At 33.4% G+C, this 13938-nt stretch overlaps 1 protein-coding gene and 1 non-coding gene across 5 annotated transcripts; one reads left to right on the top strand and one right to left on the bottom strand.

Moving 5' to 3' along the window:
- Positions 1-153: 153 nt before the first annotated feature.
- Trnae-cuc lies at positions 154-225 on the bottom strand. The gene has a single exon. It is a non-coding gene; the product is annotated as a tRNA-Glu (tRNA).
- A 277-nt stretch (positions 226-502) lies between these two features.
- LOC106712882 lies at positions 503-8047 on the top strand. 4 transcript variants are annotated; one of them, XM_045685057.1, is made up of 11 exons: positions 503-600; positions 773-865; positions 1735-1914; positions 3197-3343; positions 4172-4282; positions 4986-5078; positions 5369-5537; positions 5881-6041; positions 6373-6501; positions 6845-6935; positions 7840-8047. In XM_045685057.1, exons 1-11 carry the CDS (start codon positions 556-558, stop codon positions 8010-8012), a joined length of 1392 nt encoding a protein of 463 aa, XP_045541013.1. In that variant the 5' UTR covers positions 503-555; the 3' UTR covers positions 8013-8047. The 4 variants fall into 4 exon arrangements, with proteins under 4 accessions (XP_045541013.1, XP_045541014.1, XP_045541015.1 ...); XM_045685058.1 differs by having other exon boundaries at positions 5369-5528; XM_045685059.1 differs by lacking the exon at positions 4986-5078.
- The last annotated feature ends 5891 nt before the right edge of the window (positions 8048-13938 follow it).

The following is a 13938-nucleotide window of genomic DNA, read 5'->3' on the forward strand; positions in this document are numbered from 1 at the left end:
GATTAATTGATTAATTTACATGTCGCTTAGCAACCCAATAATAATTTGCCTTTGGCCTTATAATGTAGCGTTCAAAGACAAGACACAAGTTATTTCTCTAACGGAGCGGCAAAGGGCGGGAGAATTACCTAATATGTTGATCAAAAAGTGAATTTCCGATACCGGGAATCGAACCCGAGCCTCCTGGGTGAGAGCCAGGTATCCTAGCCACTAGACCATATCGGATGTTGAAATAAGTCCAAAATTAAAAATTATTTTCAATAAAAATTTATTTTAGATGTTAATATAATAGGATACATATTAATGTTTAGTTATTCTTGCTTTTAAATATTAATAAAGACATTTTATAAAAAGTAAATAAACGTTTTTACCAGTGATATGGTAGAATTTAATTTTAAATGGCTACATTACACAACTGTCTAACTGACAACAGTTTTACTTTTTATTTATTGATCGTTTATATTTTCTGTTAAGGTTATTACTTTGAAAGTTTATAAATTGGTGATTATCCAAAAAACAGTTTGTAAATGTTTTGTTTTTAAAATAAATATCAACATGTCCGATAACGAAGAGCCAACGGCTAAACATTTCAAACTACAGGTAAAAAGCAATTAAATAATATTGTAATACAGTTCTTTCAATTCTAATAAAATATGCCGGTTTCGTATTTAATAATGTTTAAAATTCGTTTCGGATTCTTCTTTTAAGTATAATCGGTTGTTTTTTTTTATTTTTAATTAAAAAATTATGTTTTTATTATTATGTGTTACAGTCTCAAAAGCAGGAGCCAGAAGATGCAATGGAAGAGGGTCACGAGGAATGGCTCAGTGAGGACGTACTTAGTGAAGATGAATATTATCAAACTGTAAGTAAAACTAGTTTCGAAACATCTAAATCATATGTACATTTATCTAATGTTCTTACAATGAAAGAAAACACTGGTGCAACCTTACTTAGTGTAGGCCCTGAGCCTCTCATTGTCTTATAAAGCTGGTGACAAATGCTAACTAATATATATATATAGGAAATAGGACTAAAATTAGGCATCCTACACCACATTCATCAGACTGTACGCGGAATTTCTTCCACTTCACGCCTGTCTTCTGTGTGGCCGTGGTGTTGCACCGGTCGACCCTGCCAATTCGTGCACCCAACAAATATTGTTGTTGCGGGATCTATACTGTTTGTAAGAAACAGGATTCTTACCACAATTAGGCTGTTTGATCTCCCGGTATTTTGGCACGGTTGCATGCGCCAAGATCACGGTTTGATTGGTGTTGTGAGGTAATGTGAAAATAGTTAAAGGTAGCCATATCAGTCTACTTTATTTCTGATTCAGTGACTACTACTATTGTCCACATTGTCACTGCACAGTAAGAATACCGTTTCTTACCAACAGTATATTAGTAAAAACCACTCTAGGTATCACCATCCTTTATGCAGAGTGTGCATGGAAGAAGAAGAAACGACATTGCACATTATACAACACTGCCGGGCAGTGTCCAGCTACAGGGTCAGATACCTCGGTCCGCCGAGGTCGCCGCCAGAGATCACCAGCAAAATTAAGGGACTGCTGGGGTTCTTTGGCGAGTTGGGCTGTCTGGAATAACCTACAGCCAGCCTTCACGCAAAATACGCGCTTGTCGTTGAGTTGCGGATAACTGAGCCCCTACTACTAACTAAAACTAGTAAAAACCACAAAAGTTTGAAGTTAATTACTAACTATATTTCTAGGGGGAACAAGAACAGAGTGATTATGCAATAATGAGTCAAGACGATACAATGACAAGTGCACAGGAATGTGCAGAGAATTCCGTGTACCATGATACAGGTGACTCCAACGCACAAGACGGACATGAACGAGATCAGGAAGAGAATATAGAAGAGACACTGAACAATTTGGAGAATTCACAAGTAAGAACATTTTTTAGACATCTAAATTCGCCTAAATAGTGAAATAACCTGTACATCGGCAATTGCAGATGGTTGCCTACCTGCCTACCTATAATTGGCAAAAGAACGTGAAAGAAATAGAATATCTTCTGTTCCTATGCATCCACTCCTCTGCCAAATCCACCTTCAATTACATTTTCTTCTTTACCAGAAGAGAGTGGGAAGGGGAAGAAGACATTTATTGCTTAGTGGTTATAAGTTAGATACATAAGACATTTCCGTAGCTAATTTTATTTAAAGGTTATAAAGATCTTTGTGTAAAAAAACTACATCTTTTTAAAAGGCATAAACTATAAAAAAATCCTTTAAAATGGTTATTTTAAAAAACATTTTTACTTTAACTAGAAATCAAATAATGAATTTAACAGTATTTATACAATGTCTGAAAATAAATTTAAATCTGTCGTTTTGACAAGGAAAATCATATAAAAAAAATATTAAACATCATCTTGAAGATAAGAGCTCCTCTTTTCTTTACATGTTCTTTTCCTTTTATTGAATTAGTGGTTTATTGCGTACTGCTAAGGATTGGAATAAGTTGCCGGCGTCAGTTTTTCCTTCCTAGTACGATGTGGGGTCCTTCAAGAGTAGAGTGAATGGGCATTTACAAAGCTAGCGCGTACCATCTTTAGACCACATGATCACCTCATCGGGTGGGATTGTGGTCAAGCACTAACTTTTTCAATACAAAAAAAAAAAATATGTTTTTTTTTTGTTTTAGACCCCTAACCTCTCACAAGTGCCATGTTGTTTTAGAAAACCTCTTCCAATCATATCTATAATCACGTGTATTTTTCTTTGTTCAAAATGCAATGAAATTTTTATAGTAATACTAGCTGTCGTCCGCGACTCCGTCCGCGCGCAGTTAAATTTACCATAGCAGCGCCATCTGTTGATTACTTACTCAAGCCAGTCGAAAGGTATCGACATCTGTTAGAATCATTTGGAGTTAACAGATAATTGTGACTGTCAAATAATAACAGACAAATAATTAGCAATAAATTAAAATTGCGACTATAATTTGAGATTTAAACTATCCTATCTCTCAAGTTGGATCGAACTGCACATGGTGTGCGAATTTTATTATAATCGGTTAAGTGGTTTAGGAGTCCATTGAGGACAAACATTGTGACACAAGATTTATATATATTAAGATGTACTGGATCACAGATTACTTATCAAAATTGTCGTTCACATTCATCAAAACATTTTTTAAATTATGTTTCCTTACATTTCATTTCAGGATAAAGACTTTCCAGATGAATTAGGTGCGTTCTTGATAAGAAAGTCAGATGGTAAACCGATAAAGAAAGAGATTGACGGAAGAGACAGTGAGATGGACTCTACAAAACATACAGACGATGATGGCCATGATACTGATGAATTACTGGTACGTATTTATATTTATTCTTACAGCTAAGGAAAAAAGCAGGGCCGGAATTAGGATAGGGTGACCGCTCAGGCCGTTGGATCAGGTCTGCGACTTAAACATTTGCATTATGATGATGTATAGATCTGTTAGAAAGTATCCTACAGGACTGAAATCTATGAAATTTAGCATAGATGTAGAACACAGTCTGAAAGAACAGATAGGCAACATATTATCACAGAAATGTGTAAGATTCCAGTAGGATATGTTTGGTTCAACACATATGCAACGGTTTAACACGTCTCATTGAAATTTGGTACAGATATAGAACATAGAGCGTTGATGGCTCAGGGGTTAAGCACAAGCAATCTGCAGATCCTGGGTTCGAATCCCGCCATGTTCCAATGTGTTTTTCGATTTACATATGTACATTTATCTGATGTTCTCACGGTGAAGGAAAACATCGTGACGCTGCACATATCTGAAGATATGTGTGAAGCCTCTATAAGTGAGAAACTTGGGTTAGATAGAAACCTCTATAAGCGAGAAACTTGGGTTAGATAGAAACCTCTATAAGCGAGAAACTTGGGTTAGATAGAAATCTCTATAAGCGAGAACTTGGGTTAGATAGAAACTTCAATAAGCGAGAAACTTGGGTTAGATAGAAACTTCAATAAGCGATAAACTTGGGTTAGATAGAAACCTCTATAAGCGAGAAACTTGTGTTAGATAGAAACCTCTATAAGCGAAACCTTGGGTTAGATAGAAACCTCTATAAGCGAGAAAACCGTTGTACTCTCGCTGATCGAGTTCGTATTATAAGTTAAATAAGTATATTTTTGATATCAGAGAATGCTTGGTGAAGACGAAGCTAAACGTAAGAAAAAACCGTCCATTAAACTAGTAAAGAAAGAACGTAAAGACGAATCAAGTGATGAAGACGATGATTTTATATTTGGGGTAAGTTACGTAGTTATTTTTTTCCGTTAGTTTTACTAAAGTCAATATTTAAAATAGTGAAACTTCATTTTTTATATATAGCTGCCATTGCATTATTTCATGTTTTCCTCAGAAGTAATATAAAGGTAGTGAGAGTTTATTCTTTAATTATTTGTTACTTACGAGTTTTATTTTCATATTTTTTTATTTACACTATGAAAATTGACAATGAAGTGCTTCGTAATAAAATGTGAATTCATTGAATGTTTTTTTTTATATGAAAAGGTGTCAAACTAGCAAACGGTCACCTGAATTCGCCGAAATAGCAAGGCGACCGTTGCCCATAGACAGCAAATGCAGATGCGTTGCCTACCTTTAATCAACGGAGAAGGGGACGCACAGAAAGGACATTTTCCCTTCATATGCGTCCCTTCTTCCGCTAAATCCACTTCTCCTTCTCATCCTTTTCTAATAAGAAAAGAATGTGAAGGGAAAGAGGATTAAAATAAGTCCTCCCAACACCACACTCATCACTGTACTTGGAATTACTTCAACTTGACGTCTGTCTTCTGTATGGTTGTGGTATTTCACTGAGCGAGGACAATTCTTACAACTGATGTTGTTGCTGACGTCTACCACTGTTATAAATTGTTCTTTTTTTTTTTAATTATAATGATATTAAAACTTTTTGTGTTGAAAAATTCTTATATACATTATATTATAGAGTACAAAAGTTACCAGAGTGAGGGTAGCAAAGAATTTTATAAAGAAATACGCGACAAAAGCTGAGCCTGAAGACATGAGTGATAAGGAAGAGGTCAGATTTTTTATTTTCGTACACTTTTGTTGAACCTGGATAAGCGAGAGTCATTGTTCAGTACTAATGTAACCTCTATATGCGAGAAAATTGGGTTAGAAAAAAACCTCTGTAAGCGAGAAAAAATATCATTGTTTCTTGGACTCTCGCTCATCGAAGTTGACTGTTTTATTTGCATTTGATAATTTAATTTACCGATTTCCGAAAGCTTTAATTTATCAATTGGTCTTGATTTTTCGATTTTACGAAACTTTAATGTAGTTAAAATTAAACGAATGTTTATTCAATAGATGTCAGATGAAGTGGCAACTATGAAGAACATGTTCGTGACCCGACGGCCAGGCCACGCAGCCCTAGGCCCTCGCCCCCGCCACGTTGCGGCCAAGAGCACAACCCTCGGCGGCATCAACGCGTTGCAGACGGTCACCAAACGCGTCGTCAGCCTCGACGGTAATACTAGTGAGTATTATAGGTTGCTGGAACTATTTTAGTACATAATCCAGGAATTAAAGCGTCATTATAATAATATGGCGGCTAATGTCAAAATTAACTATTCTATATTTAGATTTGAACGTCAAAAACATCACTCCATCAGTCTTACCTTTATAAGCGAGAGTCAAAAAGACATTTCTCGCTTTTAAAGGTTTCTCGCCAAGACGAGTTTCTCGCTTTTGAAGGTTAGTCGATTGGGATCTTACTATGACTCGCTTATGACTTTCTCACTTATCCAGGCTTGACTATATTATTCTAACTCCTACCTTTAAATAAGTCTAGGTAAAAAATCTATATTTTTATAATCCAGATAAACGTCCAATGCCCCCAACTTCGCATAGACAAGTGATATTGAAGCAGGTGAGTAAAGAAGAGCCGAAAAGAGAAAGACAGAGTATGAAGGAATCGGAGGAGATTATAAACGAAGAGGAATTCCTCGAAGAAGATGAGTTTGATTTGGATGAAGTTGGAGTAAGTATTAGTGTGGGTGTTCATTGTAGGAATATTCAGGCAAAAAAAAAATATTACGGTATTTGTAAATCAAATTTTCAAAGCTAGGCTTTTAGTGAAATTTCTAGATATAATATTAGCAATAATGACAACTAAATTCACACTCGTAACCCAAAAAGGGGGTAGGTAGAGAACATAGAACTTCATTTAGCGCGGTTTTCACACAATTAATTTAATTTAATGTATAAAAAGGTAATTGTCTTTAGAGATGTAACTCTTTTCCTTTTGTAACTTACGAAAAAGGTTGTATATAATGTTTTTCATGAAATGTAACTCTTTTCATCTGTTCCAGGAGTTGGAGACGGACGATGAAGATGTTTCCAATCGGCAGAAGATGAGGCAGAGGATCATGAGACCTGAAAGGATGGATGAGGAGGTGCCTTCAGATGGTGACAGCAACTCTGATGAGAGCTTATACGATGTTAGTATACATTTGAAAAAATATTGAATAGTGTAAAAATTTAAAAAAAAAAACAGCCCATGTTTTTTGTCAATGACACTCTGGGAAAGTGTACTTATGACACCTCATACATACAAATTCATACATACATATAAATGATCCTTTTGAGTCGGATAAATCTTTTAATATTATAAATGTGAATGTTTGTTTGAATGTATCTCCGGAACGGATCAACGGATCTTGATGAAATTTTGTACAGATGTAGAATATAGTCTGGATGAATATATAGACTAGTTTTTTTTTCATATCGAGTAGACGAAGTCACGGATTATGACTAGTATTAGAATATTTTTCAATCCATTAGGAGATCCAGTCTTCTGAGTCTGAGGATCTTGATGAATGGTTCACTTTGGACATCAGAGCTGAGAGAGCCGGAGATTATCTGCCTTTGTTAGGTAATATTTCTGTTTCTATTGTCTTGATACATAAATCTCTATACATTCATGTATTTAATCTGTGCTCGATTTTGTAGGGTTATGTTTTTTTTTATAATACTCTTGTAAAATGTAATCTATGTATTGTTAATTCTATTTTTATTAATAAAATGAAAAGAGGTACATTTGTCGTGAGATTTTTTATACGGCAACAAGATGTACATGAGATGTACAAGATCTCATGATATCGTATAAGATGTAACTCTTTTCACCACAACATCATAATGTGTAACTCTTTTCGCTGCAATCTCATAAGATGTAACTCTTTTCACTTCACCCCCCTCCCTTTTTCACTGTAATCCTGTATATAACTCTTTTCATCGCCATCTCATAAGATGTAACCCTTTTCACCGCAACATCATAAGATGTAACTCTTTTCATCGCCATCTCACAAGATGTAATCCTTTTCACCGCAACATCATAAGATGTAACTCTTTTCATCGCCATCTCACAAGATGTAACTCTTTACACAGCAATATCATAAGATGTAACCCTTTTCATCGCCATCTCATAAGATGTAACCCTTTTCACCGCAACATCATAAGATGTAACTCTTTTCATCGCCATCTCATAAGATGTAACTCTTTTCATCGCCATCTCACAAGATGTAACTCTTTACACAGCAATATCATAAGATGTAACCCTTTTCATCGCCATCTCATAAGATGTAACCCTTTTCACCGCAACATCATAAGATGTAACTCTTTTCACTGCAACATCATAAGATGTAACTCTTTTCACTGCAACATCATAAGATGTAACTCTTTTCACTGCAACATCATAAGATGTAACTCTTTTCACTGCAACATCATAAGATGTAACTATTGATTTGTTACATCACTTTAACATATTATTATTAATTCAGGTACAAAAGCGAAGCAGTTATTGATAAAGGAACGTAACCGTGTCGGAGCTCGTCTCGCCACATTGGACCAGAGCTTGTTGGCACTCAGAGACAGCGGCCGGCAACAAGCACAACAACTGCGGCGTGCCACAGCCGCTCTACATGACATTGATAATGCACTCAGAGCTGTTTGATTCATTAACTAGCTTTTACATGCGACTTCTTTCATGTGGAAATAAAAATAAAAAAACTTGAGAGATGTCAAGGGACACCCGGATGGAACGAAGTTCCTTTCGATTAATTAGTGAAGGAACCAATGTTTATTCTATGAATAAAAAACTTAAGTCTTCACAAGAAGTACATTTTATTTCTATGAATTTTCGTTATATATTGTCACGTCGTTGCCATGGTGATATAGCAAAAAATGTCGTGACAACTTTTCGTAAGAATTTCTTCCGTCTAGCCCCCTTTCATAACGCGCGATAAGGAACTTCGTTCTAATAACTTGTCGACACCCCCATTGAATAATCCTGTAATGTACTCTTACCGGGTTCTTGCTTTTCCGTAGAATTCGACATCTAAAGGTCCTGCAAGTTGTGATTTTTTTTATATTTTTCTTAATGTTAATTACGGAAATAAAAAGTCATTATTGAAATAGATTTTTTTTTATTTCTAGTATTATAATTTTTCCTTCATATCACAGAATACGTCCGGAATATATGAATGAAAATTAAATACAATGAAGCTATAAAAATTATCTTTGTTTTGGTATTTAAAAGATTCTTGTACAATAATTATTAATGAAGTTATTAAAGAAATACGGTTTTTTGCTTCTGAAAAATTTGATTTTTCCTATTACGAGGTTATTTGTTGGAGGGCGTCTATGTTCTTCGAGACATTAAGATCTGTTGATTTATTACGGAGATAACTTCAAATAAACATCCATTTAAACTGTTTCATTTATAATTTTAAGATAAATAAACAATTATAATCAACTATTTGTTACTTCTTTACTCGCATCCCTATAATCCTATAACAATATTATATTGATGGCACCTACGAATCAAGGTACAAATTGACAACTTTACAAGAAAGACTCTTAAAGTTTCAACCATATAGTAAAATAGACCGCATAAACACTTTTACTTCAGCAAAATAAAAAAAAACTTGTGAGCCGTCATTGGACGCCTGGCAGATGTGAAACATCGTGTGTGTACAAGTTATATGCATAAAATATTAAATAAATAAATGAATGAAGGAAGGAAGGAATGAATGAATTAATTAATGAAGGAATGAATAATATTAAATATTATTAAAATAAAATATATATATGTATACCTTAGTATAGCTTGGCGACCCGTCGCCACGGCAAGCGTCGCCACGCCAATGATTCGGTTTACAAGTGATCCTATAGATGTTTCACATCACTAACATTTACACATGTAAATAAGCACGAAAAAGTTACATACAAATTCCATCAAAACTCAGAAATGTACCTTTCTAAGGAAAGCAGAATACATAAGGCAAGGACTAAAGAAAAACCACTCATTATTTTCCTGCACATATCTCACTGACTTAGGGTTTGAGCACTAGATTTTCACCCCTTAATAATCTACTCTCCATTATCTAATCCAGGTATTCTCAAAGTGGTTGATAAAGTACTTAAAAGCATTGCTAATTCTCACTCTGTCTTCTATTGACTTAAGTCAGAATTAATAATAATAATTGATCTTAAAAGTAGGTTATATGGCCATTTGGGTCTGAGGTAACAGTTCATTTTGGAAAAGGAGTCACTTGTTCAAAATAGTTTGGGAATTTTTTACCCCCAATGGACTAGAACAGGGTCTAATCCATTGGGGGGTAAAAAACGTGAAATAAAAAACTTCAAATAAATTAGACACAGATATATTTTATTTAATAAACATTATATATTTACAATTTACATTATATGTATTTTATCAATACATAATTTATATTAAATGGGAAAGCAGTCTTACGGACATAATGACCACTCGTATTTTTTAACAATAATAGCAACACTGCGTCAATGTCAAACTGATGAAGATATCTTGAAAAATAAATTGTCACCTCTTTCATAACATTTGAGACAGAAAACAATATATTCCCAAGCAGTGTCATGACCCTGATGCTGACCACGATCCTCAGACATGAGGGACTGACTTTAGAGTGATGACAATCAAATTCCAAAATTATGTGATGCTATTTAAAGGCAAATTAAGAAAAAAAAGACAAATTTATAAATATAAAAGAAATATTGATCTATATAAATAAAAATATGATTTACTGTTGGTTTGTCAGACCAAAATCCCTGTCATTATCTTTGATATAACAGAGAGAGGTAACAATTACAACAGGTTAGTGTTTTTTTCGTGACACTGCAAATAAAAAAAATAACGTTTACTATATTTAAGATTAATTAAATATACAATTGAACCTGAACAACCGAAAAAACTCTTTAAGCGAGTCATTATCCGATCCCAAAAGTCGCCCTCCTTGAGCGAGAAACTGGTTGGAAAGAAACCTCTAGAAGCGAGAAAAATATCGAGGTCCCTTAAACTCTCGCTCTGTTCAACTGTATTTCTAAAATGTAGCTTTCGTAAACAACCAATTTTGATTTTTTACTTTTTAATAATGCTGTATTATAAGTAAATATCGACGCTGGAAAGCGTAAACGCTGTAACCCCGAAAGTATGAACTTTACAGGAGAGCCAAAAAATGATAACTCGTGAGCTGATACGCCTACAAGCATGCGGTATTTAGCAATGTTGTGTAGTTTGTGATAACCTATAATAAAATCATTATCCTTTGATAATGGTTGAAATTATTAACGTGTGAAAAACATATTCGCGATTTCAAGGGTTACAGTATTTATGCTTTCCAGCGTCTATAATAAAAAATCCATTCGAAGATAATTGTCATATCTTGAGATATTACCCCTTATCATTGGGTGAGTTGAAATTTAAGTTTTTTTTTTATATCTGTAAATTTGTCTTTATTTTTCTTCTTGTCTATGACCTAGGTTTGATTATATTTTACATTATTTTCATAATATTAAAAAGTTCACTTTATTTCCACTATTTTTACAACTATTAGGTTTTGTAAATTGTGATTTGTTAAAACAATTAAAAAATCGGTCTATTTCATGACTTTGAGAAAAAATTCATTTACATCCTAAGCGTGGTATTCGTTTAAAAAAAATAAAAAACCTAAACTAACAAAAAAAAACCTAATTAAATAAAAAAAAGCCAGATATTTACATAGACGTATCGAACGAGCGGTATTTTGTGGTTATTTTCTAAAAAAAAAAAAGCTAATGTTGCCAGTGTCTAACATAAACCTAGATTTTAAAAAAAAATTAATAACCGTTCTAAAAAAAAGACTATCCTTCATTTCAATTGACAGCTAAAAGAGACTCATCCAATATCCATACGTGGCCATATTTCTCTTTTTTATTAGGGGGCATTCATAAATTACGTGAGGTGATTTTTTGAATTTCCGCCCCCTTATTTAGTAAAAATTTGCGAGATAAAATGTAATGAAATCGTAAAATAATGGTAGCTAATGTTCTAGAAAGTGTTTCAGTAGAAATATTATATCTATGGTTTAGGATAAAAAGGAATCCGATATAAGTACATTTAAAGAATACTAAGTATTGATTAAAAAAAGACTTGTAGATTCTTTAGTTCGATACTTAAAAGGACATTGTTTTATAAATTATTAATAAAACGAGGAAGCCTTGATATCCACAATAATTAAGCCAAAAGAAAAATAATAAAAAAATCGAATTTTTACGATGACAAATATGACTTTCGAGTTAAATTAATAAGGTATAGTCGAATTTAATAAAAATGAAAAATTACAACAAACCTATCTAAACTATTCCTCCTTTATAACTCTGTAATCACAGACTTATTAAATTCAGACACGTCTGTATCTGCAAGTTTATCTTTCATACATAATTTGTTATTTTAGTCTGCCTCGTTTTTAACTGTTTAATTTGACGTGGCTTTTATTGGAAAGTTGTTTAATTTTACCGATGTAAGTTTTTAATTCCTCATCGAACAAGTCGCGTGCGAAAGCTAGTTTTTAAATATCTCATTTGCCATTTTATTCTATAGATAGTGTTAATCTTACTAATATTATAAATACGAATGTTTAGATGGATGTTTGTTTGAAGTTATCTCCGGAACATCTCAATGGATTTTGATGAAATTTGTCACAGATGTAGAACATAGTCAGGAAGAATCTATATATATAAAAGAAAGTCGTGTTAGTTACACTATTTATAACTCAAGAACGTCTGAATCGATTTGACTGAAAATGGGTGGGCAGGTAGCTTAGAACCAGGAAACGGACATAGGATAATTTTTACCCCATTTTCTATTTTTTATTCCGCGCGGACGGAGTCGCGGGTAAAAGCTAGTATAAGATAGATTTTATTTTGATGTCGGATTTAATTAAAATCCTTATTATTATTAGAAAATTTACGAAAATTTTGCCTGATTTTTCTTGTATATTTATTATTAAAAACCGACAAAAATTATCAAATCCGATAGACTTCAAACTATATTCTTGACAACACCCATTATTAAAGCAACAAGATACTTGTATATTTTAGCATCACTAGTTATCGCGCGCGACACCGTTCGCGATTAAAAAAAAAAACATTTAAGTAGCCTGTGTTCTTTCAGACTATGTTCTGTTCAGTCGTTACTGAGATAATTTCAAACATACATACATACATTCGCATTTATAATATTAGTAAGATTATATCAGCGAATGAGAGGCGCTACTGTCGCGTTATATCAAATCTACGGACATTAGAGCGTTAATGGTTCAGATGTTAAGCACTTGACTTATAATCTGCTAATCCTGGGTTCAAATCCCGTCATGTACTTGTGTTTTTCAATTTACATATGTACATTTAGACGTTCTTACGATGAAGGAAAAGATCGTGATGCTGCACATATCTGAGAAGAAATTCAATGATATATGTGAAGTCAACTTGCACTGAGTCAGCATTGACTATGTCCTAGTCATCTCTAACTTAGGGTAGACTCTGAGACCCTCAGTGGAGATGTATAGTGAACTGATGTCAATTTTTTGATATTGCAATGAGGGCGCTAGTGTACTGTCATAATTTAATTTCTCTTATGACCACAGATTCAGATATATTTAAAGTCTAACTTTCAATTTACTAGATTCCTAATTTCCTTAATTAAATATTTTTTAGCCACGATAAACCACTATACGAGTTTTTTTTTTACATTTCGCAAAATAAAGCGCATTTTAATATTAATTTAATAAATTTCATTTTTGTACTAACTTCCTTTAAGCATAAATTTGAATCAAAACAAAATTAAGTAAACCTGAAATGTTTTAAGGTGCTTTTCCACTGATAAAAAAAGAAAAAACCTGTACAATTTTTTTTTTAATAATTAATATTTCTTATATCAACAAATTTCTAGATTTGTGTTAGCCAGATTCAGAACAATTTTCAGGATTCGAACCAACTATCTCATGATCGGAAAGTATCCTTAGCAATTTCGTACACAAGGCAACTTAAATTGTGGAAACTAATATTTAATCGTCGACGCGAGTCGTGTATTCTGTCAGTACTGACAAAGCGACTATATGTCAACTATTTATAGTTTTAACACATTTTAATGTGTCCGCCATCTTAAAAATCGCTGCGACTCCCGTCAATGACGATGACAGATAGAAATGTCGACGATTCATGTGAAAGTCTTAGCGACTAAAATCGCAAGGATAAGAAGATTTACGTTGCTTATGTACGAAGTTCCTTAATCAAAACGCCTTTGACATAACAAAGAATGATAAATCATTTCTGATCGTATTTCAACAGTAAAGCCCACACTTATTTAGTTGTAAAAACAAATTAAAAAAAAATTCCAGCTCATCTATTAAAAAAAGGAACCCTATCTTTTTTCCACAATAACACAAGCAGACTCATATATTGTCATTTTGGTGTCAAAAAGTTAATCTTTTTTTGCTTCCATAATAAAACTTCGCTTACATAGATATCATAGGCTTTCACACTAAAACTTAACAAACCGCAGCTGTCAAATGACAACTGTC

The sequence above is a fragment of the Papilio machaon genome, chromosome 28 (genome assembly GCF_912999745.1).
Source record: "Papilio machaon chromosome 28, ilPapMach1.1, whole genome shotgun sequence".
Lineage (NCBI taxonomy): Eukaryota > Metazoa > Arthropoda > Insecta > Lepidoptera > Papilionidae > Papilio > Papilio machaon.